This window comes from Parambassis ranga, chromosome 2 (assembly GCF_900634625.1).
Source record: "Parambassis ranga chromosome 2, fParRan2.1, whole genome shotgun sequence".
Lineage (NCBI taxonomy): Eukaryota > Metazoa > Chordata > Actinopteri > Ambassidae > Parambassis > Parambassis ranga.
Window position 1 is genome coordinate 24,843,639 of NC_041023.1, and position 26,261 is coordinate 24,869,899.

At 44.4% G+C, this 26,261-nt stretch overlaps 2 protein-coding genes across 3 annotated transcripts; both read right to left on the reverse strand.

The window, feature by feature from the left end:
* Nucleotides 1-191: 191 nt before the first annotated feature.
* Nucleotides 192-4,240, reverse strand: LOC114431935 (overexpressed in colon carcinoma 1 protein homolog). 2 transcript variants are annotated; one of them, XM_028399621.1, is made up of 7 exons: nucleotides 4,212-4,240; nucleotides 2,987-3,062; nucleotides 2,262-2,286; nucleotides 2,127-2,162; nucleotides 1,977-2,053; nucleotides 1,593-1,677; nucleotides 192-1,190 (listed from the first exon to the last, which is right to left on the reverse strand). In XM_028399621.1, the coding sequence occupies exons 2-6, from the start codon at nucleotides 3,048-3,050 to the stop codon at nucleotides 1,622-1,624; spliced, it is 258 nt and encodes an 85-aa protein (XP_028255422.1). In that variant the 5' UTR covers nucleotides 3,051-3,062; nucleotides 4,212-4,240; the 3' UTR covers nucleotides 192-1,190; nucleotides 1,593-1,621. The 2 variants fall into 2 exon arrangements, with proteins under 2 accessions (XP_028255422.1, XP_028255421.1); XM_028399620.1 differs by lacking the exon at nucleotides 4,212-4,240 and having other exon boundaries at nucleotides 2,987-3,241.
* Nucleotides 4,241-16,224: 11,984 nt separating this feature from the next.
* Nucleotides 16,225-25,237, reverse strand: cpm (carboxypeptidase M). Its single transcript, XM_028398705.1, has 10 exons — nucleotides 25,147-25,237; nucleotides 23,769-23,948; nucleotides 22,531-22,628; nucleotides 20,090-20,262; nucleotides 18,674-18,773; nucleotides 18,407-18,512; nucleotides 17,780-17,950; nucleotides 17,417-17,569; nucleotides 17,100-17,248; nucleotides 16,225-16,877 (listed from the first exon to the last, which is right to left on the reverse strand). Exons 2-10 carry the CDS (start codon nucleotides 23,932-23,934, stop codon nucleotides 16,596-16,598), a joined length of 1,398 nt encoding a protein of 465 aa, XP_028254506.1. The 5' UTR covers nucleotides 23,935-23,948; nucleotides 25,147-25,237; the 3' UTR covers nucleotides 16,225-16,595.
* Between the last annotated feature and the right edge of the window lie 1,024 nt (nucleotides 25,238-26,261).

Consider the following 26,261-nt stretch of genomic DNA (forward strand, 5'->3'; position numbering starts at 1 on the left):
TGAAAATTAGTTTTAAAGAACAATGCTTCACACATCTTGAAGCTGTAACATTTCCTCTAAAGGTTTTTCCACACCATGAACCATCTCTGATTTTACCTTCATCAGCAGCCAAATGCTCTGAGGAGGAGACGCTTTACAGACGTCAAGTCACAGCAGGAGCCGCTCACTGTTTCAGCCCCCGAGGGCCAAACACAAGAGTCTGCAGGTTTTCAGTCCCAGCAAACCGCAGGTGAGCTCAGGAGAGACATCATTAAACCACCAGCACACTGAAGAGGTTTTTACAGCTGTTTGTTCAGTCACAATGTTTTTTGGACTTTCTAACAAAAATCTCTGGCAACATGAGTGCTTAGGGACTAGGCGGAGTAATCTGGTGTGAGGTGGTTTGACACATGTTAGCGACTAAAAGCTAAAGATGCAACGACTTAAAGAACCATAAACGGGTGCTTTCACAGGATACCCAGTGACTGTCTAACTCCTGATCTAAGGAAATAAGCCACTGAGGGTCTTTGAAAGCTAGCACGTAGCAGTTAGCATGTGTAGTCGCATAAAAGGCACTTTTACTGTATCCAGATCAACTATTAGCACAACATAAATACCTTCCTTAAATGTTATGTATACAAACTCTGGCCTGTGACTTTTGAACAGTTAAACAGGTTGTTTTTTACTGTTCTGTCCGATGATTTAATGTTCCAACTAATTTTGACCTAAAAGACTTCAGGTCACAATTTCCCTTTTCGTAGCAGGTTTACAAACCTGCTACGAAAAGGGAAACATTAATGTACAATGTCTGTAAAAAAACAACGTAATCTTCAAATTCAACATTGACAGACTATTAAGTTTAATTACAAATGAAACAGGCGCCAGAAAAGGAGCAAAATGTCCATGTTTAGCTCCAAAGTATGTACAAAACGAATGCTGTTCTACGACACGTGCTAATATCTGCATAGTAGCATATCTACATTCCCCACTCACCCTGATACACAACAGTGTGTTGAAGTGTCAACAGCACAGCACGAGGAAAAACCTGCAGCAGCACAAAAACACACAAGTGTTTGAGTGGAGAGAGTCGACAGGCCCATTAGAGTCCTGACGGGGGGACGCTGTGGGGCGAGCTGGGCTCTGCTGGGTGCTGCTGGTGATCAGTGGACACTTCCTGGTGGACGTCATTCTGAGCCAAACCTCTGAGGAACCTTTCAGTTCAGACAGAAGGACAAAGAATCAAGCTGTGCTCATATAAACAAACTTATATCAGTGTGTGTGTAAACTGATCAGGAAGGCTGCAGACAGGAGAAGTTTGAAGCAGTGGTGGAGAGGAGGACACTGAACAAACTGAACAAATCTCCTCCCTGGGCTGGACAGACAGTGGAGCGTCTATCCTATTCTATAGCTCCATCATACACATACGTGCAGGCTGTGTGTGTGTACATGTCAATATAAAATGTGATGCTGTATATCGTCATCCTAGAACTCTAACACACACTTTTTGTTACAGTAAGTCTTAAGTCTGTTACTGTAACTGAGCTACCACGAGCAGCAGTTTGGTCCTTTAACTGCTGACATCACAGCTGATTAATGAAGAGGTTGTCACTTACCGCAGCGTGCATGGCACCTCCTTATTAACTCACAGGCCGTTTCCCCACAGCGGCCTCCGGAGGGATGCCAAGTCTCTGTTGGCCTCTGAGGAGGAGAAATTCATTAACATACACACAGCTAATATTACAGCACAAACACACACCACTTTTAGTACCAACAAAATATCAAACACACACGTTAGGATAAAACAACAACAAACACTCACACACTCTCTCTGTTTTCGCTCTCCCAGGCTCCCATGACCCTGGAGATTCAACAGGAAATTGGAGATACGTGCATGCATGCATGTGTGTGTGTGTGTGTGCTGTACTGTGAATAACAGTAAGATTCTGCTCTTTCAGAACTTCCACACACACACTACATCACTGTTGCAGATGTGTTACCTTTCAGTGATCCTATCTGGACTTGAGGGATGCTGCTGAGGTCTGTGGGCAAACCCACGTACACGCCGCCATAGTTCCTGAACACACACACACACGTTAATGTCTTACATACACACATTTAAATAAATGAATAAAAAATAATCAACTCACTTCTGTTTGTCGTCGTCTGCCATCAACTCATCTGAGCTGTTCTCACACACACATATATATACATTAGCACTGTGCAGCGAACATGAGAGAAAGGTCAAACAGCAGCGACACATTTAAAGATGAAAATGAACTCACAGCTTTGATGAGGACCCGGTGCGCCCTGAGCAGACAGGAAGCAGATCAGTCAGCGTTTTTTGTTCTATGATCTGACATTTTCATTCACAGAACTAAAAATGTCTCATTTATGTTATCTGACAGCTGTTCATTCAATCGGTCAGACCACAAAGGGCATCAACAACAATTTACTCTGATCACTGCTGTGATGTCGGTGGTTTTTGCACCATAATTACATTCATCTCCTTTTTTAACTGTTCCAGAGGAGGTCAGAAACCTGATTCTTGATCGTCTGACTTAAGTATTATCTTTAGCTTTAATGAGCTGTCTTTAGGTTGTAATATATAAAATCTTTATATCCACAAACAAAATATTTTATTTTCTCAAAGTTTCAGTTCATTTTTCTTTTTATTTGTTTCTTTTCCTAATTTTGATGTTTTCATTTTTCTGTGAAGCACTTTAAAGAGTTTAAAGAGACATTACTAATCACAATAAGTAACCTGGTTTTGTCTTCATTGAGTTAAATAAACAGAAAACCCCAGAAAGATACAAACAACCAGCATAACATGGGCAGAAATAGGGCAGAAGTGAATTAAACGGCTCAAAATATATGGATTAAATAAAAAAAAAACTTCTGTGGGAACAATAATCCAGCAGTGAGACATGAAAATGTTCAGAAACAGCAGATTTGTTCTCACAAAAAACAGGAGCTCCACACAGAAACAGAGAGGAGTGGCGGGTCTCACCTCCAGTGTTGCTGCTGCTGCTGTTGTTGTTTTTTGCCGTCTGTGAGGAATTTCCACATCCCATGTCTCATCAGAGCTGAGAGGAGACGTGAAGAAGAAAACAAGAGAGAAGACGAGGAGGAGGAGGAGAAGGTGTTTGTGTCTGCTGTCAGCACGCAGGCAGGATTAAAATGACGCTGAGAGCAGAGGAGGAGGAGGAGGAGGAGGAAGAAAGTGTGTTCACCCCTGCTGCTGAGGGAGCACAGTGTGAGTCTGTGTGTGTCTGAGTGTGTGTTTTAAATCTCTACACAATCTGAAGACAGCAGATCAAAGTCAGCCAGAATCCATTTAATTGCTGCGTTTCTGCTCAAATGCAGCTGAAGTGAGATCAGAGGTGAGACAGCTCGAAACACACCTGACGGCTCAGATGGATTACTGAACAGCACCGGGGGCCTGGTGGGACAGAGAGGGGCCACTGATCGACAAAATGCCAGGAAGGGACACAAACATGAACCCCAAGGTGCACAAAACACACAGAGAGGGACACAATGACCACAAGAAGGGCAAAAGACCAGCACAAAGTGAAGAAAATGAACAATAAAAATGGAAAAGCAACCAAAAACATAGACAACAAGGGGACGAAACCACACCAGGGTGACTGGAAGGGACCACAGACATGTATGAAATAGACTATAGAAACTTCATATCTACAAAGCCTAAAAATCAAACCACCACAGAGACAAGAATATCCCAAACTGTCCCAAAACCACCACAAAAAAGATGTACAAGGACCTCTATGAGACCTCAAAAAATTACAAACTCAAAAGCACCAGCAGCATAAAACAAGATGCAAAATCTAAACAACAGGACCTGAACTAGAAAAGGACGATAAACATGTGAACCACAATGAGATGCAAATGTGCCCCTAAAACACAAATGAAGACAGAAAACCACCACAAAAATGAAGCATTGTTTAAAGAGAACTGTATGTCTATATAACTATAAAAATATCATGATAACTTTGGTTGCGGTATTCTTTGTCCTAGTGACTGTAACATATTTTATATCAACTGTCATGTCCTTTCTAATTAAACCAGCCATCCAAATTGTTTATGCAAGGATCCATCTTGGTCTATCTCGTAACAATGGATAGTGATAGAGACATGAAACAGACATGGCTTACAGTGAGGTGTACATGATCAGTCAGCTACAATATAATTGTGCATCTCCTTCAAGCCATACTTACATGGGGAATTTAAGTTCAATAGAAGACTCTGGTCGCCAACCTCTGCAGCGGGAAGTCTTGTTCCAAAGAGCTGATCACTGGGGAAAGGCTGCTTGAGAGATCTTCCTGTAGACATCTCCTGTAGAGATCAGATTTACTTTGAAAGTTGATATTCTTTTTCCTCCATTTCCAAGAGTTCAAATCGAGGCAACTGGACTCAAGGATTGTTTTTTGAAGATGTTTCGCCACTCCCCCAAGTGGCTTCTTCAGTTCTTCTTCATCCATTAAAACAGCCTCCTACTCCACTTCCAGACCCTCCTCCTCCTCACTGTCATTCACATCTCCCCTCTCCTCCTCAGTTGAACTTTCTTCATCACAAGCACAAACCCTGAATCTGAGGCAGTGTCCGTTGTGGTCCTCAGAGCATCAGAACATCTCTCTGAACTATCAGGCTCCATCCAGTGGGCAGTGCCTCCTGTCAGGCTCTGTCTATGAGCCGTCCAGCAGTTTGTGGCCGTTTTCAAAGTTCACCACTAAAGGTCTGTGCTCCTCTGTGGGACTCTGGTGTCCTCGAGTGTCTGGTTATTGCAGCCAGGTCATGTATTGTTTGAGAAGTGTTCTGTGATTTCTCTAATAAAAACAGAAACAACAACAATATAATCTTAACCATAATGTATTAAACCAACAACTCAAATCCTCACAACCTCATTTAAAACATTTGCAGCAGGAATTTAACCTGCACAATAAAAGCAAAGACATGTCTTTGCAGCACCAGCGTTCACAGCTGACCTAGCGTTAGCATGCTAGCTCGACATAGCTAACCTACGTACCAACTTCTGTCTACTGCGTGAAATAACAGGTACACTCGTGTTATTGTGTATTTGCCAGATGACAGTATAATATCATAACAGTACCATAATTAAATATAATAAGTAAAAGTCAGTGCTAATAATTTAGCATAGAAAAAGCTCAGCTTACCTCAACATGTAAGGGGGCAAATTCTTAAAAACCAGCAGCTCTTTTCTTTGAGGCCGAGACGGAAAGCTCTAGAATCGTTTCTAGAACTTTCTCTAAACTCAAACATTATCATTAAAACACGGCCACGGGTGGAGCGGCTCAAAGGAGGCTGAGCTCTGGGTCAGGGTTAGCTAGCTGCCGCTGCTGATAGAGCCTACTGATTGGTTGAAACTTCGGCGAAGCTGCAACATCTGGGATTCACACTTTAAAACAACGCGGAAGTGTGAATAGTTGCAGTTCACACCGCAGCCTCACAGCAGAAATAAACGTGTTTACGGCCTGGTTCAACACACGATGCGGGTCTCTGTTGATAAGTCTCCTTCTAGAGTCAACTGTACGGGGCTGAATGTTGTTACAACTCATTTGGATTAGGATTTAAAATTACTTGTGGACAGGCAGTTGCCGTATCACGGCGCGAGTTTTCTGCTTCCGCGATCGCCCGCCTGCATCAAACAGACAAACATAACACAATCAAACACAAAACAACAACAGAGGCAAACAGTCATACAACTCGGTGTGTCGGAAGACTGCAAAGAACACAACACAAAAAACACAAAACAACACAACTTGATGCACTAAGACACAATCATCACTCAGATCTGTCTGATTGGTCACTGTTTAAATGAAAGGCAGCACAGAGGAAAACATCCTGTTCCTCCTGCAGGGGGCCTTCTTCATCAGCCTCCTCTTCCTCACTGCTCTCTTTGTGCTGAACCTTGGCGTGAGTAACAGTAGAACCACTCACCTCAGTCTCAGAGCCACGGCCGCTCAGGATGTTACTGATTGTTCTGGCTGCTTCCAGCAGGAAGTGGAAATGACTGCTGGACACATGCTGAGGGTTTTAATCCAGCTCCAGAGAAAAAAAACAAAACTTTTACATTCAAATAAAGACATTTTCAGTCATTCACATTTTTTTTGACAGTTCAGTTGTTGTTTTTTTTTTTACCTGTATTAAAACTTGAACAATAAAGAACAGTGCCAGGGGGTTACATATACAAAGATATTATTTTTACAATTAATATTATACAAAAATATTGTACAGAGCACATAAATGTAAAGTCTTTATAGCTTTAAAATTATGAGATTTCTCTATAGATTTGACGTACTGTTTGGCCTCATTCCTAAATGCAACAAAAAAAGGTTTTCAAATTGTGTAACGATTTGTGAATATACCATTTAGATAACAAAATAATAAGATTAGTAAGATAATATTGATTAGTCTTTGTAAGTGAAAAGGTAGTGAAGCCAAACAGTACATTCTCCAAACAAAGGGAAAAATCAGGATCAATAGAAAATGAAATCAAATTACAGACTTCTGTCCAGAAGCTGGTAGAAGAAGGGCAAGACCAAAACAAATGAAAGACATCTTCAGAGGATCCCAAACAAAAAGAACAACTGGTATCAGTAATATTTTTAAAACGTTGTGCAAGAAAGACTTTAGAGGTGGAAATTCTATGAATTATTTTGAAAGACACTTCTTTTATTTTATTATTTATCATGTATCTGGCAGGCAAGCTCCAGATCTTCCTCAGTCAAGGTTGCTTATTAAGTTATTCCAGTAAGAGACCACATATGGAATAGAAACAGTTTCTTTTTGGAATAAAGCACATATATCTCGGTTACTGTTGTAGCAGTGCCACATATGCATTATGTTTTTGATGTTGTTTTCAGGGGGGTATTGCCATATAAAAGATCTGCTGTATATCGGGAACGGCCGATTAAGGCCAGGGGATGTTTTGTGTTTGATGTTCTGTAGTGAGGGGCACGGCGTGTGAAAGGACGGTAGGGGGATGGAACGATTTTTTTCTTTTTCTTTGCGGTCAGCGGATAGGCTGGAAAAGGAAGAAGAGGAAGCGAGAGAGGGGCGCGTGGAGCGGCGTCGGAGACGACGAGGAAACGGGGAGACTATGAGGGACCCGTGAGTAAATTAAGGGATAGTACGGACCGTAACGGGTGAGAGGATTCCTTTGTTATGGACCCTGACGGCGGACTCTTTCCTCTATTTTTCTATTTTCGTTTGTTGAACCCCGGACACGCTGGTGGAGAGGAACACCCGCGTGGAGCGGGGCTGGAGTGACTTTGTTTATCTGTCTGTTTGCCAGTGGACATTTGGTTTAGGACGGAGCGGACAATTATTTGTAAATATGGGTCGGGTTGTGGGGTTATTTGTGTTGTGATGGAAATATGATTTTTGAATGAATACAGCAGAAAACATCCCTCTAATGGGTCTGTGGTTTATGCAATGACAAAGTAGAAAGAGAGTATAGTACGGGAGAGCCTGATAACCCTGCTTAAAGGTAACAAAACTTTTATTGATTTTGGGAGGTTGTGACATATGGTGGCCCGTACGGGGACAGGCTCATATCCAGGCTCAAATGTATAGCTCGTTTTTTTTGTACTCTGATTTTGTTTGTGCCACAGAAAATTGTTAACTATGGAGGGGTCTAACACTCATAGGACTGCATCTGATATAGAGACAGGGGCATGTGACCCAGGTTTCACTGCAGGGCCTTTTGTCACAAGAAGACATAGAGTATCTTCGACTGGGGACCTCACGTCTTTATTGGGTTCTTTGTATTTGAATGATGAATGTGATGATGATGCAGATGATGATAATGTTGCAGGGGGAGGGGGGATGGTAAAACAAACTAACAATGTGCTGGTTGACGCTAATACTGATGAGGATGCTGAAATGATTGTGACAGGAGGGGAAATAGATTCTGAGATAGAACAAAAGTTTACTCAAACCGAGTTTGGGGCAGCAGACAGCCTGGGGGGCCCTTTGCAAGACCAGCTAAATAAATTGGAGGCAGATTTTAGAGATTCCCTCACTAGTTCACTTAACCGTGAGAGCAGTTTCAGGGACTATGTCGACGCTAGCTTTGCTAAACTGGAAAAAGCCCTTATCGCCAGTGTAGAGAAGCTAGAAAGAGACATGGTGAATTGTTTGTTACGCAGAGATGAGCAATGGAATGGGAAGTTAAAAAAGCTAAGAACCGCTAGCCCACCGATAGCTCAGAGGTCCATTGCCATCTCCACTGAGTTCAGTCCCATAGCTGTCTCCACCCCCGGCCATGCGCTTTCCCCTAGTCAATTGGGAGCTGCCTCATATTATTCCAAACCTCCTGTTTGCCTAGACTTTCCAACCTTCGGCACTAGCAGTGAGTCCTCGGAGGTCATTAACTTCATCGAGCAGTGTGAGAATTACCTGGAGCTGCGCCCTCTATCAAATCAGGAGCTGATGGGGACCCTGTCCGTCGTGTTAAAGGGACCTGCCCTCAGCTGGTGGAAGGCCATGAAAAGTCAGCTGTACGACTGGGGGTCCTTTAAGGATGCTTTCGCTGCCGCTTTCCTCCCTACTGATTATATGAGCGAGGTGGAAGAGAAGTTACGGTCTATGGTGCAACATCCTGATCAATGCCTCAGAGACTTTGCATATGATTATCAGGCCCTATGCCTGAAGTGGAAAAGAGACATGTCTGAGGAAGACATTGTGCGGCGCATTCTCAATAATATTAACCCCAGAGTTGCTGGATGTCTTCGGGGAACGGTCTCCACTGTCGCTCAGCTGGTGAGAATAGGCTCTATGGTGGAGAAGGACTGCTCGGGGGCGAGGGAGTATTGGCAGAGAGTCCAAGCTAACTCAGAAAAGCCATCAAGGAGAACGGTAGAGAAAAAGGGGGTGCAAAAAGGAACTGTGGGGGTTGCCGTGGTACAACCTAGACCAACACAGGAACCTAGTTTATTGCTCACTCCTGTCTCCATCAGAGAGGTGGATGGAGTTGCTGTAGTGGACACCGGCAGCACCTTCACACTTATGCGGGAAAGCTGGTGGCGGCAGCTTACTCATGCTGAGGAGCCATTGCAACCTGCCGGGAGACCAAAGTTCGTGATGGCGGATGGCACTGCTCACCCAGCTCTAGGTAGGAAGACTTTAGGCATAAGTTGGCATGGTAGGCAATGGACTGTTGAAGTCCATGTCATGGAGGACCGTCATCTTGCTTTTCAATTGATTCTAGGCCTAGATTTTCTTTTTCAGACTGGGGCAGTTCTTGACCTGGCTAGGAATAGGTATGGGTTGAGAACAGAGCATGGATATGAGTATTATTCATTTCTCTCTAGCCAAGAAGCTAAAAGGCATTGGGAAGGCACAAACGCCTCTACAGCCCCTACCCAGGTTAATCTGTATTATGCCCCACAACCAGGGGAGATGCCTCCATGCTGGGCAGAGTTATCTACATCAATAACTCCAGTCTGTAAGGACACCGATGGCCCGGCAGAGCTACAACAGCTTAAGGAGGATTGGCCAGCTGTTACTTCTGGGGTTCTGGGGAAGACCACGATGGAAAAACACACCATTTTCTTACAAGATGAGGTGCCGGTAAGAACTAGGGCATATAGGGTCTCCCCTATGAAAAAGCAAATTATTGAAGAGCAGGTGGCCAAGATGTTAAAGGAAGGCATAATAGAACCATCACAGTCAGCCTGGTCGTCACCTGTGGTCTTAGTAAAAAAACCTGATGGATCTTATAGGTTTTGTGTGGACTACAGACGGGTAAATGCCAAAACCTTACCTGATGCCTACCCTATGCCCATCATTCATGACATCTTAGAGTCTCTAGACGGGGCCACCTGGTTCAGTTCCTTAGATTTGCAATCAGGTTATTGGCAGGTGGCCATGGCAGAACACAGTAAACCTCAGACAGCGTTCATCACTTCTCTAGGGCTCTTTCAGTTTAAGTGCATGCCGTTCGGGTTGAGGAATGCAGCTGCCACGTTCCAGCGGTTGATGGAGAGGGTCTTGGGGCAACTGAGGGGAAAAATATGCTTTGTTTATATTGATGACATCATTGTATATTCCAAGACCCGTGAAGATCATCTCCGAGACCTGGCTGCTGTGTTCCAGAGACTAAATTTGGCTAACTTGAGTCTTAATATGAAGAAATGCCACTTCTTTAAAAAGGAGATGAAGTTCCTGGGCCACATAGTCTCGGAAAGGGGAGTCGAGGTCAACCCGGAGAAAACCCAGGCAGTGGCCGACTTTCCAGTCCCAAAGGATTTAAAGGCCTTACAGCGGTTCCTGGGCCTGGCAGGGTGGTATCACAAATTTATTCCCCATTTTGCTGATATTGCGGCTCCTCTAAACAACCTCAAGAGGAAAGGGGTCACGTGGAATTGGACCAGCGAGTGCCAGGATGGTATGACTGCTTTAAAGAAAGCTCTGCGGTCTCCCCCAGTGTTAATCCAGCCGAATTTAGATTTGCCTTTCCAGGTTCACACAGATGCCAGTGACGTGGGTCTAGGGGCTGTCCTCACGCAGGTAACTCCCGAAGGAGAGCGGGTGGTCGCTTACGCCTCAAGGGGGCTCAGAGGTCCCGAGCGTAATTATTCAACCTCAGAGAAGGAGTGTCTCGCGGTAGTGTGGGCAGTGGAAAAGTGGCGGCATTATCTGGAGGGAAAGGAGTTTGTGGTGTTCACGGATCATGCCGCTCTGTCATGGGCCTTTAACTGCCCAAAAACAACATCCCGTCTTACCTGTTGGATATTACGGCTGCAACAATTCCACTTCACAGTCTGCTACAGGAAGGGATGCTTTAACGCTGCCCCGGATGCTTTGTCCCGGATTTATGAGCCTATCTCAGAGCTACCCTCTCCTTGTCTAACTGTTACCACCAGGGGCCACTCAGGTCTGCCCACCACGCTTGCGGAGATTGCGAAGGAACAGGAGAAAGATCCAAAGGTACAGGAGTTAGGGGAATCTTACGATACATCTAAAGTTTCCCCGGGCCGCATCCGTTTTGTGCACCATCAAGGAGTGTTATACCGGAGAATCCCTCTAGGGGATCAAGGGGAGAAATTCCAGCTAGTGGTGCCTCAATCTCTGGTGCAAGAGTTCCTGCGATATTTTCATGACAATCCCTTGGGGGGGCATCTTGGGCAGTTGAAGACTCTCCTGAAAGTGCTGGAGGTGGCGTGGTGGCCAGGGGTCCGAAAGGAGGTGTGGGCACACGTTAAGGCATGTGAGACCTGCCAGAAGTTTAAGGCTGCCAACTATAAGCCTTATGGGGTACTCCAGAACACTGCCCTTATGGCACCGGGAGAGATGATGGGCATTGACCTCATGGGACCATTCCCTAGGAGCAAGAAGGCCAACACATTTCTCTTGGTGGTCATTGACTATTTCTCTAAGTGGGTGGAAATGTTTCCACTAAGAGACAGCAAAACAGAACGTCTCAGCAGGATTCTTAGAGAGGAAATCTTCACCCGCTGGGGGGTACCGAAGTTTCTGGTCTCTGACCGAGGACCCCAGTTTACTAGTAATCTCTTAGAAGACCTCTGTAGAACTTGGGGAGTGATACAGAAATTGACCACGAGTTACCACCCACAGACCAATCTGACGGAACGGGTTAACCGTACGATAAAGACTATGATAGCTTCCTTTGTGGGCCCACGGCATGACACATGGGACCAGTGGATACCAGAATTTCGCTTTGCCATTAACACCGCCCAACATGAAGTTACAGGTAAAACCCCTGCAGAGTTGGCACTGGGGCGAAATCTCCATGGACCCCTTCAAAGGCTTCTCGATAAACCACCGTCACCTGATCAGCGTTCCGCTTACAACCTAGTGGAAAGACAGCAGAGGTTGCTCGAAGAAGTAAAACGGAGAGTAGGGGTACACCAAGCTCGACAAGCTAAGTATTATAATGCCCGCAGACAAGATGCGCACTTCCTGCCGGGAAACTTAGTCTGGGTTAGGTCCCATCCACTTTCCAAGGCCACGGATAAATTTGCAGCTAAGCTCGCGCCCAAGTGGGAAGGTCCAGCAAGGATTCTGAAAAGGTTAGGGCCAGTCAATTACAGAGTAGGTTGGGGTAACCCACAAACCAGAGAGGATACCATTAACATGGTAAACTTGAAAGCATATCATGGTGTCTTAACTTAGGAGCCTTTGGCTGGAGGGGGGGACTATGTAGCAGTGCCACATATGCATTATGTTTTTGATGTTGTTTTCAGGGGGGTATTGCCATATAAAAGATCTGCTGTATATTGGGAAGGGCCGATTAAGGCCAGGGGATGTTTTGTGTTTGATGTTCTGTAGTGAGGGGCACGGCGTGTGAAAGGACGGTAGGGGGATGGAACGATTTTTTTCTTTTTCTTTGCGGTCAGCGGATAGGCTGGAAAAGGAAGAAGAGGAAGCGAGAGAGGGGCGCGTGGAGCGGCGTCGGAGACGACGAGGAAACGGGGAGACTATGAGGGACCCGTGAGTAAATTAAGGGATAGTACGGACCGTAACGGGTGAGAGGATTCCTTTGTTATGGACCCTGACGGCGGACTCTTTCCTCTATTTTTCTATTTTCGTTTGTTGAACCCCGGACACGCTGGTGGAGAGGAACACCCGCGTGGAGCGGGGCTGGAGTGACTTTGTTTATCTGTCTGTTTGCCAGTGGACATTTGGTTTAGGACGGAGCGGACAATTATTTGTAAATATGGGTCGGGTTGTGGGGTTATTTGTGTTGTGATGGAAATATGATTTTTGAATGAATACAGCAGAAAACATCCCTCTAATGGGTCTGTGGTTTATGCAATGACAAAGTAGAAAGAGAGTATAGTACGGGAGAGCCTGATAACCCTGCTTAAAGGTAACAAAACTTTTATTGATTTTGGGAGGTTGTTACACTGTTGCGTGTTGAGGAGAAACAAATCTGGCCAATTGCAAGTTTGGTAGGATCTATAGGCAATAATGTTGGATTCTGTCCTAGTGTGCTTCTAAATAACATAGGAATACCAGCACGGATTGCATTTATAACAACATTAAATTCACTAATAGGAATTAAGACATTATATTTCAATTCTTCATATGTATAAAGTGAACCGTTGGAGTTAAATAACTGATGGACCAGAAGTATGCTGTGATTAAACCAGAAAGGGTAAAATAAAGATTTGTTCCTGTGTAAGATGTCTTTATTATTCCATATGTAATATCTATGAGGAGAAAAGTTGTGTTTATAGATTAATGACCAGGAAAGAAGCATCTGTTTATGAAAATAAGATAACTTTAAAGGGACTTTTTCAGAAAGTTCAAACCACCTACTTGAGAAAAAATAAAGTTTGTATGAAATTCTAAATAGAAAATGGGTTCTTGACAAATTGTCTATGCCAATTGATTTTGAAGGTATTATTTAAGGTGTTAAAGTCTAAAAAGTTAAGGCCACCTTTATCATATGTATTCATTATTACTGATTTTTTAATGTAATGACTTTGTTTTTTCAATCAATGTTAAACAGTATTTGGTCGATAACTTTTAAAACTCTTTTGTTAATGTCAAGAGATAAAGCGGGATATGCCCTCAGCCAGTTCACAGAGGTCTGTCTCATCTGGGACAGTTAGAAGTCACATGACCTGGAAGAATTTATTTTAATACTTTTAAACAATTTAAAACTTTAAGTTGTAAATGTAGGCCTATTTAATTATTTTAAATTTAAAAAAAATATGTAGTTCAAAAATATTATGTGTTTGGCTCAGCCCACAGGGAGGGGCTTGGGTATTTAAAATGACTAAAATTATAGTAAATACTTTTTTATTCTATTTATATCTTTTTTTTATCTTTGATTGTATATTGACTGTACTTTTATTTTTTATGTAATTAAATACATTTAAAACCACCACTTTACTGATTCCATCAATAAATAATAATATAATGTGGTCCAATATAAAATTTTGGCAACATTGATTGATTTAAAACAGTTTAAAGAGGAACTAAAACACAGAAAAAAAATACAGACTGTCCATCTAACATGCACCGGCCAATCAGGGCATCTGAATGTCTTCACTGTTGACAGCAGAGTGCGCTGTTGAGCAGCGCTGCTAAATACAGACTGTCTCTTTTTATAAGAGGGAAAAATAGAGCAGATGTGTTTGTACAGTGAGTCAACAGAGACCATTAAAGTCTTCACTACATCCACTAGCATTACATTACATGGGGGGGTTCTTGTTTCATCAGTGCTTACCAGATAAGAGAACAAAACATGACATGGACCCTCATTCTCTGGTTAAAGTCATCACTACATCCAGTGTCAGTACAAACATGGCCTCCTTTGGTAGTCACTGTCAAAGCTGTGCTAACGGCTAACTACTGTCAGACCTCCAGACCAACTGACCCAGTGACGCCAAATGTGTAAATAAAGTTGTTTTAATCATTTTAACTCTCCATCAGATCAATGAAGAAAAAAAAAGATTAAATGGAAACCTTCCATAACCAGGCTGACTGAGCAGTGAGTCCTCAGCTGGAGTCCACTGCAGCACCCAGCCAGCTTTAAAACCAAGTGAAACATGAAAGACAAGAAAGAAGCTGAGGTCTGACGTTTCAGCTGTGACTGAAGCCGGCAGACACTGCGACATGGCACAAGTCATTGTACACATCATACAGTAGAAAAACACAGAAAACACACGTTTGGCAAAAATACAGGACTGAGGAGGAAGACCTGCAGAGAGGAGGAAGACCTGCAGAGGTTCTGTCCTGACGAAGATCCAAGCTTTAGAGTTTAAATCAGCTGAAGAGTCACTGTGGTTGTCGTCGTTGTTAATATTTGGTATAAAGCAGGTTGTGCCTGAGCCTTTCTGAGGCCTGAATACTCTCCATTATTTCACAGTAAAATTATGGACATCATAGAAAAAGCAGATGAATTCTGGACTAAACGTGTGCATGAGAATCAAACATGCTGCGTCACCAAAAGCTCTTCATGTCCCAGCTCAGTTTTTCTGGACTCTGTCTAAAAACAGCACTCTGCTGCTGTAAGTGCTAAATTTAAAGTGCTCGTCCTCACAGATAAAATTACTCTTCACCCACACAAAATAGATATGCCTGCTCCTGCACCGGCTGCAGGGAGGCCTCTGTGCTCCACAGACCCCAGTCCTCTCCTCACCCCTTCAAATACAACGAGCTCCCTGCTGTCAGGCTCACATTTAAATCCTTTTGTGTTACTGTTTCATGCTGTCATGTCCTGAGACGTCTTTTCCCTTCGATCCTATGTCTTTGTGTGATCTTTTAGTATCTCTGTCAGTATTAAGGCTATAAGATAAACATGTATTATCAGTATTATAAAATAGCAGCAATTTAAGGTCATCATTTTTGCAGAAGTCTAGTTTATCTAGCTTTTTTCAGCTAGTTAGCTTGACAGCTAACATTTGTATTGCTATCATGTGAATACAAACTGGCAACTGGGGTGGCTGCTTCCAGGTTTGTTCCATACAACTCGCTTGACTGAGTAGTGCAAGCAAAGTGAGTATAACCTGGTTCATCTTGTCCTGAGACAACAAGCTGGTTAAGGCTGTTCCATACTCCGCGAGACAGAGAACAGAGAACTCGCTCCACGGGTGGTAAGAGATAAAAAAAAAAAGTTCTTTTCGGCACGGAGGTACCATACTCCGCGAGACGTGTGTGTGCAGAACTCCTCATACGGCCCTCCTAAGCAGCGCACGTCACACTAGGGTGACAATGCAGTTGTATTGTAAATTGTGTGCACAGTTGTGGTTACCTGGCCTAACGAGCTGATAATGTTCCATGGAAGAGGGCGCACAGCTGACAATAGATAGAAGATCAGTGCAGCTGACTGTAGCAGACCTCTGGTCTGTGTGAGTTTAATTCTGTGAACGTGTGGATGACTGTCTGCAATAATACATCCCGTCTCCCAGTGTTTAATGTGCGCAAGCCACTGTAACGCCGTGATCAATACTGGGATTAGTTTTTATATTGCCACCTTTTGGACAGACTCTCTCCCCTGTGCGCCCTGTTTCTCCTTCCAGGAGCTGTTTGCCAGCTGCTCATCTAAACTGTCCATTGTTGCTGTACTTCCTCCTTCTGTCAGTGTGTTCTGCACCTGAAGAAGCTCTTGGCTTCTCCACATTCATCACGCCCACAATACATTCCGACCAATCACAGCAGGGTTGCCGCACAGCCTTGAAAGAAAAAGTTCTGCCCGGACCCTGTGCACAAGAGTGCAGAACAACGGGCGGTCCGAGACAAAAAATTACGTCATTTTGTGGGCGTAACATCTGCATGGGGGAGGGAGTTCTCAATTCTCGCGGAGTATGGATCCAGCTTTAGTTAGCATGCCAGCTATGTATGTATATAACATTATGTTAAGGTGTCCCGTGCCATAAAGACATATTAGCTTAGGATGCTAATTCGCTCTGGTTCTGCAGTGCTCGGCTCTCTGTGGGTCATCCCTTTGTCCCCTGTGTATAGTTATAGGCAGCCATAAAGTTGGTGGCGAGTGGTGAACTCCCTCACCACCACCTCCACCACACACTCCCTCAGTGTTGGACGTCATGTTGGAGATTTCTTGTTCAGTGTTTACTGTTTTTTTTGTGACCATGAAGTTCACTTCAGTCACTCAGTAGCACCAGCAGCAGGCTGAGAGGCACCAGCAGCCCACTCCATGTGGGCCCGCTCATGGCTCTACCCGGCTCCTGCTGCTGTAACGTGTAGTTACATGAAGGGTTGGGGTTAGCCTGGCTGGTGTTAGCCGGGGTGGGTGTAGCTGAGGCGGAGCCAGCTGTTGTGGTGATCCGTCGTAATAGGAAGTTGTGTGTCTTGGCGGAGTATTGATCAGGACCGTGAGGGATGTAAAGAGTCTCCGTCAAAGCCTCGTGGCCTGGATAGGTCACCTGTTGATCAAACAGAAGGTGTGTTGGGAAGAACATTCATGATGGATTTATCTCCTATCCTGATACAGGTTATAATTAGCTTTACTTAATGTTAGCATGTGGCTATCTGGCTACCTTTTATTGTCAGTCTGTTGTCAGTTTGGACTTACTGCCTGCAGGTGGCACTGTTTGGATGTCTGTGTCAGGTGTGCGCATACATAACCAGGACAGAATCATACTGACTGTGAAGCTGTAGTTTCCAGGCAGCAGCAGTCTGTAGTATTCTCCGTGTCTGTCGGTTTTGAAGGGACACATGTTGCTGCGACCTTTGATCTCCACCACTGCGTTTTCCACTGGGACGCCGGAGCCATCAAACACACGACCTTTGACCCCTGTGAAAACAGTATTCGGTGGTTAAGTATTACTCCAGTGGGACAGGTGGACAGACAGGGTGGGACAGACAGAGAGGTACTGGCCCAGGTGGACAGACAGAGAGAGAGAGACAGAGAGGGACAGAAAGGTGGACAGACAGAGAGGGAGGTGGATAGACAGGTACTGACCCAGGTGGACCTGCTGGATAAAAGCCAGCAGAGCCATCCTATTGTCTGTCCACAGAACAGGAAGTTCATCGGCTGGAGGAAACTTGCAGCAGGAGACCTCCAGAGTTAGCTCCAAACACTGCGCCCACACGTAGTTATAGTCCTGCATCCCACCTGCACACACACACACACACACACACACACACACACACACACACACACACACACACACACACACACACACACACACACACACATTAAATGACACGATCAGGTTGCAGTGATGATATTTCTGCTGCAAACCAGAGGAGGTGCTGAGTGACAGTCACAGAGCCTCTCCTCATTAGGTTTCTGCTAAGCTAAGCTAAGCTAACATCTGCCAACCTGCCAAAGGGTACCACTCGTATCCGTTGGTGACGCCCTCCAAGAAGGGCCTGCTGTCTTCGCAGATATTTCCCCGGTGCATGGTGGCGTGGTTGTGGGAGTACACCTTGGCCAGGTGAACGAACACGTCATCATCAGGCGTGATGCTGGCCCCGCCCACCAGCTCGCTACCTGTTGGAATGACCACAGCAGACACACACATACACTCAGTGTGTAAACGTGAGTTTGTGGAGCCTGCCTTTGTTGGACCTGTGGTGCAGAGCCATCAGCTGCCAGCAGAGGGTGCAGTGACGCAGCTTTGTGAAGGCGGCTTGTTCAGCTATGTTTGTGTGTTTATGTTCGGGCTGAGACCCTGTTTCCTCTTCCTCTCTCTGCTTCACACTTCAGGGCACAAAAGAGTCAGGGCACACAACTAAGCTTAGAAAACAAAAACATGCTCATGGGAGTGTTGTGAGTTGTGGACCACCAGCGTCTTCCTCTTCATCTCTTTGCTGTTTATCCTCAAACTTCTGTGTGTGTGTGTGTGTGTGTGAGTGAGTGTGTGTGTGACTGTGCATGTCTGTGTGTGTCTGTGTGTGTGTGAGTGTCTGTCTGTGTGTGTCTGTGTGTGTGTGTGTGTGTGTGTACCTCCATTGCTGTTGTCGTAGGGATAACTGGCCACCAGGGCTCCTCCATGAAGGTTGGCCGACAGAACAAAGGTCTCAGTCCTCAGCCAGCCAATCACAGCTCTCACCTGGAACACAACAACCAATCACACAGCAGAATTAAAGCCACAATATTTTAAATATTACTGAAAGGATTAAAGATACAGCCCCCCGTTAACCGCCTTCACTCCTGAATCAGTCATAAATAATGCTGATGACACACACACATGCCACAGGTCACATGACCCACCTCAGCTTCCCTCTGCTCCTCTGCGAGCTGCCGCTGTCCTCTGACACCTGCGAACGCGTCCGGAAAGTTCCGGTTCAGGTCGATGCCGTTATAGTTAAACCTGATGGAGGAAAGCACACACTGATCACTGATCAATCCAACTGATCACTTAAACATTACAACTGAATGACCATTTTCGTCTGTGTATGTGCAGCTGCCTGCAAAGCTCCCTTGAGCAAGGCACAGGTTTCCCACGATCCTCTGTGAATCATTATGTGAACAGCTGCTGACACAGAGCATCAAACAGAGTCTTATAAATAAAGTTTTTATCAACACAACACGAGGAGCAAACATTCTATGACGTTCTGTTTCAGATCAGAGTCAAGGTCATTAGGTTGGCGTCGGTCACATGACCTGCTGACATCACAGGTCAGCCAGCGCTGCTGTTATTGATCTTCAGATAAAACAAAAACAAAACCTGACCTCGAACGTCTCACTGTCAGGGAAACGTTGCCTTATAGGGTTAGGATAAGAGAGGACACACACAAATACACACACACACACACACTGAACTTCAAACCTTGCAGTGACACTGCGAGCTATGTGTCTGTCCTCACCAGTTGATTGAAACACACAAAACTAGAATCTTCTACAAAGAGATGAAGTCAAAACACACATAAATAGACTGTGTGTCTGATTGTGTGTGCGTGTGTGAGATACAAATCTACTGTGTGTCATGGTTTCCTGCCAATCAACATGTTTTGGGCATTGGAGTGTTGCATAATCAACAAACGTGCCCCCAGCGTCCGCCCACAGGTGATGAGCTAGCTTGTGACACAGATTAGACTTTGTGTGGTACATTTGCCATGAACTGTGAAAACTTTTTGAAGCTAGCGGTGTAATGTAGCGTTTTGTGTTTGCAGCTCATGACTTTGTGTAACTCTTCCCCTGATTGTAAACTTTGTTGGATGCTTCAAAAGGCTCCACCTACTCCAGGAACGGCACCACAGGCGTCAGTTTAAGGTTAGCATACACAGCTTGAATGAAAAAGTGACAGACTTCAGCTGCACGTTTAGTTAAGTAAAGGACCTGAACACTTTCACCTTTAAACTCTGTCTAAACTCATAAAAGGAGCAACTGTACGAGCGGGTGGACACAGCGGAGCATTTAGCAGCTGAACAGACAGATATTCCCCTCAGGACTTGCTCATACATATTGTATGAGCGTGGGACAAATAAAACCTTTGAGTCTTCTTCAGAGTAACACAATCATCCCAGCAGGCTCCACTCTTCACTCTGGTAGCTCTAGTTTTGGTCTCCACCAGCTCCTGTGGGAAATCTGCCCTCCTAGCTGATGAATGCTGCTCGCTAACTGTGCTAAAGCCAAAACTCGGGAGCTAAAATGGGCTAAACATTTAAACACATGGAAGCTGCACACCTGCCCTGGCTGTACTGGCAGTCTGTGTCGGAAGCGTCAAAGCCGTCGGGGTTCATCGTTGTCAGGACGTGGATGCGGGTGCTGTTCAGTAACCGCACTGACCACATCTCGTTGTTACGGTAACCACGCACAAGGTCATCAATCAGATGGAGCAGCAGCACCCGGCCGAGAACCTGGACACACAACACAAGGTAAAATGAGACATTTACTGAACAGACTTTTTCAGTTTTTTTATGAATGAACCACAGCACTGCGGCTCAGAGTTTCAGGCTTTAATTCATCCTTTTCTGTTTTTTTCTTTCTTTGATGCCCGCTTGTTCTCCGCTGATGGAAACCGCAGGGGAGGAAGTGATGTCGTGAGTCAGCGAGGAAACGAAACGCACTTCAGAGGCCAGGTTTTTTTTCCAAGAAGGGTGGAAACTTTGTGAATGAATAAGAGCCTCAGGAGTGAGAAAGAGAGAAGGGTGGGAAAGGTGTGTGTACAAAGCAGCTACACACACGCACACATGTCAGGGCTGGCTCTGCCTCTGGCCATCATCCGTCAAAACCGCCTGGCTCTTTTCTTTCCTCCCCTTCCTGTTTGTACTTCTTTACTTCAACAATACCTGTAGTGATGTTCCACATGTGTCTTTTTGTACATCAGATTCTGTGTGTGTGTGTGTGTGTGTGTGTTATTCCTCAGTGATCCGCCCTCACTAGTCTCTGGTCAGTTCAGATTAAACAGGACTGCTGTTGTTTGTTGTGTCTGTGCATTAGCAGATGTTTGCTAATGGACCTTTAATGTCCTCAGAAACAGAGACAGTGCAGCAGTTTCTCTGGAAGACACAAGAAAACTGACTCGCCTTCATTCCCCAACGCCCACACCAACACAAACGCACAATTTTTTTAATGGTCTTTTTCCTCCTGAGGATCCTAACAGCCCTCAAAATAGAGCCGGGATAAACCAAGAACAGCAAAAGTCCGTCTACACTAACACACACAGCAGACAACGAGCACTGCAGGACACTTCTTTGAGCCTTTCCTTTAAACTCTCCACTCATACTGTGTGTGTGAGTGGTTTTAGAGAATGGGCCATTCCTCTGAACCGACACACTCCGCTAACTCTGTTTGCTGACTCTGAGTGTGTGTGCCCAGGCGTTACTAGTCTATTTAAGGACATTTAAATTCACACACACATACACACATGCTGTGGCCCTGGGTTGCCACGGTAACCAGATGCTGGTCAAAGTTTCCGCTACACTTTTTTTTTGATGTGATAAAATGAGTGCAGTTTGGTTAAATGTGCTGATTCAGTGATAAGCTGCCACTCAAACGTTCCCTGTCTCCGGCGGGTCTCTGTGCCAGTCTTAGGGTCATAATTTGACACAATTTTAGTACAGCAGAGAATCAAAGGGAATATTTTTGTGGTTCATTCTTTAAAAAAAAGCTCTGCGGAGTCAGAATGCACAGTCTATTGTTTGCAGCTCTGTTAAAGGCTAACTCGGCTAGCATGCTCCTGCTGCACTGCTGCAGTGAACTTGCACTTCAGAACGTGTCTTTCAGAAGTATGTGGATGTAAACAGAGAGGGCATGCCAGGATGTACATCACAAAGTGAATGTCCAGGTCCAAACAGGAAGAGGACCGTCACACCCAAACGTCACATCGCTGCAGTCAGGACCAGCAGAGGAGGAGGCTGCAGCTTTATTAGCATTTCTGTGCTGCAGCTAAGCAACAGGTACATCATTTTAGGCTAGCATATCAGCTAACATTAGTGAGATATAATGGTTTGATGTTAAATCCAAATTTTGAACCCCTTCTTTCAGCAGACTTTATGATGTTTCACAGTGACTATGACCTTTGTCCTCTGTCCACTAAAACCCAATCAGATCTTGTCCACTTGGACATTTGTGCCAAAGTTGATGACAAAGTTGTTCCATCAAGGGGTTCTTAGGATGACAAACAGAAGACAGACAGATCACCTGGAAAAATACATCCTCTGGCCATCATGGTCGCTGCCAATGAGGCATGAAAACTTTGACCCGTTTGTGGCGTCAGGACAGGAGTGAGAAAGGACATCATGTAAAAATCATGACTGTCAGCTCCGATCCGTCACACCCGTCTCTTGTTGCTAATTTTCCCTCTTTTCTGGGTTTCTGATTCATTTGCTTTGCAGCAGCTGAAACATCTTTTCTTTTAGCGTTTGCTGTCGTTTAATTCATCTGCACATGTTTATGTGATAATGTTGTCTAACAGACTCATGTTGACACAGCACACTGTCCGTTTCCCTCTGAGACACACACATCACCACACAGCCTGCCATCTGCACACAAAGCCCTGTGTTTGACTGTCAAAGGCTTTGTTGATCTCTTTAGTCCTGCTTCCTGTTAACAGGGAGGAGTCCTGTTGTGAGTGTATTCATGCATGTGTGTGTGTGTGTGTGTGTGTGTGCATTTACTCTCACCTCATTTCCATGCATGTTAGCCACATATTTGAATTCTGGGATGCCGACAGTGTGACGGTGAGGACTGACTCCAAGAGCCAACACCCACAGCTGCTGACCTGACAAAGAGGTGACGTTCACTCATTTATATTTAACAATAAATACATAAATACAACTTCACAAACACCACAAGGTTAGCACAGCTACCAGCCAACGTGCAGTAGGAGCAGGAGGCGGGGAAAGGAGGTACAAATGGATTTTTCATACATTTAAATTTAAATGTTAGCAGCAACTGTTTGAAAAATATATTTTTTCATAAATGTTGATTTTTATGTTAAATATATATTTTTTGAAGGTTAACAACTGCAATGTCAGAAAAAACTCTTTCCTTTAATCACGTTTAATCATGTCAGAAATATTTTTATCTAATAAATCTGAGAATATTTGTAAAAGTACAATTTAAAGTCAGTAAAGTTCTATTTTTTCTTATAAATTTGTGTTTTTTTGTTGTAAACTTGTAATTTAGGAAAAGTTAGAAAAAAGATTGATATGTTTTCATGTAAATTATTTGTGTAAAAAAGTTTCAATATAAACAAAACTACTGTAAGTATTGTGAATGTCAGCACTGACGCTGAAGGAATGCAAGCCTCAGCACGTGTCTCACACACACACACACAGAGCTTCAGTAAATCAAGTGTGATCGAGACGTTGCAGTAACCTGAGGGGTAAACTGTCTCATTGCAAACAGACAAGATGACACACAAAAATGCAAACACACACACAGGTTGGACGCAGGCCAGCTGGTGTCCCAGATTACCTCAGATTAGCTGTGTGTATGTATTAGCCAGATTAAGACGTCCCAGATTAAATTAACCTCCGTTCACAGTCATGTCATTTGATCACACCAACAGACAGTCGGTGTCCTGGTTGCCATGGTGACTGACACCCAATGCTTCATGGTTAACCTCCATTCCCAGTGTGTGTGTGTGTGTGTGTGTGAAGCATGTCTCTTTATATGAAATTTTAATTAGCACGATTCAGTCATCAGACATCAGGCATGTAGTTGTTCCAGGAAGTAGTCAGACCCCTGGACCTTTTGCATGTTTTATGACCCTGTAGTCTAAAAGTGACACCTGTAGGTCTGAGGACTGTCAACATGGCCTCAACATTCATAAAATGTGATACAAAAAAACAACAGAAACTCCTGAGGACAGGAGCACGCCTGTGATCATGTCACAGAAGTCTCTGTGTGCAGTTACCTCTGACCGACTGGCCGATGTTGTACAGGTGTGTGATGTCAGGGTTGGCGGCTTTGACATCAAAGAGGTACTCCTCAATCTCACGGTTGTTGTGGTAACGAAACTCCAGGGACAAGGCTGGGGTGAGGAGGATGAAGATGAAGGAGAGGATAAAGAGTGATGACATGGCTGCAGAGTGACCTGTGGGAAGAAAACACAGTGATTCAGAGCAGCAGGTGCAGCAGGTGTGATGACGAAGTCCTCGGACTGCGCGCATGTTTCCTGAGAGGCTCTGGCTTCTTGTCCTGACATGTTGACTGTCAGAAAACCACTGGCAGGAAATTGTCATGGCCGCTGACTGATGACTAACATCCTTGGATCAATCATTCATCATTAACTTGACAAAGAAAACTGCAGTTCCATGAGTGTCCACCTGAGGGCTGTCTCTAAAAGTCAGTCCTCCATGTTAAAATGTCATGTCTCACAGCAGAAATAAACATGGTGGCTGCTTTTATTGACAGGTGGGTGACATCACAGGACACTAGCTCCACTCACGCTCACCCACATTTGGATTAATCAGGAGTTAGGTGGAGTCTAACCATGCTGATTAAAAAAGATTTCACAATATAAAGCATAAATGTTGCTCTACAGCACTCCTAGCGGTGTCATCACTGCACACATGGCAGGTTTGGTTGAACTGATACTTGGAGGACAGGTTGTTGGTTGATGATTTGTGGGAAGTTACATGATAGTGACCACAGAAGCAGAAACGTTTGAGAGAACTGGAATGAAAGAGCAGGAAGCAGCTGGTGAGCGTTCAGCCTCAGAACACGTGTTCCATTTTTACGTGTAGGAATTTAAACTCATGCTAACCTGTACTTAGAGTCGTCTGTGGATCCTGTCAGCCTCAGGAGACAGACAGGTGATGCTCACTGTCAGCAGCTCGAATGAACACACTGCTGAGTTTTGTTTCTTTTTGGTTTCATCTCATTTGTTTGTCAAAACAAATGGAGTTTACTCCACTGAGCTCAGCTGTGTGTGTTATTTACATTTGTCTTATTCTGTACAAGCACGACCTCAGGCTGAATTAAACTAACACTAAATTAATAATCATAATCTGATCAAAACATACATTTTATAATAAAAAAACATAAACATAATTACAGAGAGAAACAGATGGGTTGAAACAGCTAACACAGAACAGGAATGCAACAGAAATATTGATAATATTGGTAATAAATGTCTCTAAAGTTGCTTTGAGTTTGAGCCTTTAGGAGCTTCACAGAAGTTCCTCCTGAGCAGCACAGAAACCAGTTTTAGCATCATAAATATCACAGGGACACTGCAGGAATGTGATCGATTATCAGCTGGATCGATACCTCTGCGTCAGAGCTCTTACCTGTCCGCTGCTTCGTGCTTTCTCCGCTGCTCCGAACACCGCCGGCAAACACCGAGAGAGAGCCGAGCAGGCGCCGCGTAAAGAGGAGACCTCTGAATGAATGTTACTTATTCACCAGCCGGTCTGTGTGTGTCAGGGAGGGGCGGGGCTTACAGGGAGCAGTGCGTGTGTGCGTGTGTGTGATTCAACAGGTTCAGAATTGACACAGAGCAGTGATTCATTCAGTTCAGACAGTTCAGTCATTTACATTCAAATGTATGTCTGAGTTTACCTGACAGTGACGGAAACACTTTGATTTTAATTAGAACAAAAAACAATGATGAAGATGGACGCTTTAACACAAACAATATGTATTATTTTGTAAGATGAGTCCTTGAGGAGGCTGCTGGAGTTGATGATGACGTGCTAATGATTCATTAAAAACATTACAACCATCCTGGATGAGGCTGCTGGGAGCTAAAATGTAAGTCAGAGACTTTGGGGGCAGTGGTGGGACGTGATAGGAGTCCTTGTTGAGGTTTTAAGTACCTTGAATAGTCCTTGAAGAGTTACTGAGGAGCTGAGAAAGGTCCTTAAAAGAGGTCCTTAAGGGTCCTTGAGTAGGTGGAATGAATTGAACTGCAGTTTGAAGGCGTCCATTAGTGATTTGTGGGTGTTCTTTAAGAGGATGTGAGCATCCGGAAAGCTGTTGTAGAGTTGTTCTGTTGGTCCTGACGAGAATAATAATAAAAAAAAAGATAAAAAATAAAAAAATTCAAAAAAATCTGCAAAACTGTATTTGTTAGGGATTTTAAAAATTGTTCTTTGGCGCCCCCTAGGTGGAAAAGACAGGGTAATGATCCTAAATTTCATGGGACCTTATATCTAACAGAACTGATCTCTGCATGTTCCTCACATACACACACACAGAGCAGAAGCTGCAGCTCTGTGGAGCTGGTTTCATGATAAGATGGCTCCATCTGCTGGTCCTGGCTCCAAACTACAACACAGCAAATCTGTGGTCCAAGAAACAGTCCAGCTGTGCTTAAGGCTCTGAGGATCTATGCAGGAATCTTTAAGGTGGTTCCTTGGGTGATTTTGTCTTTTAAGAGTAGGAGGACTGCTGGGGGAAGTTT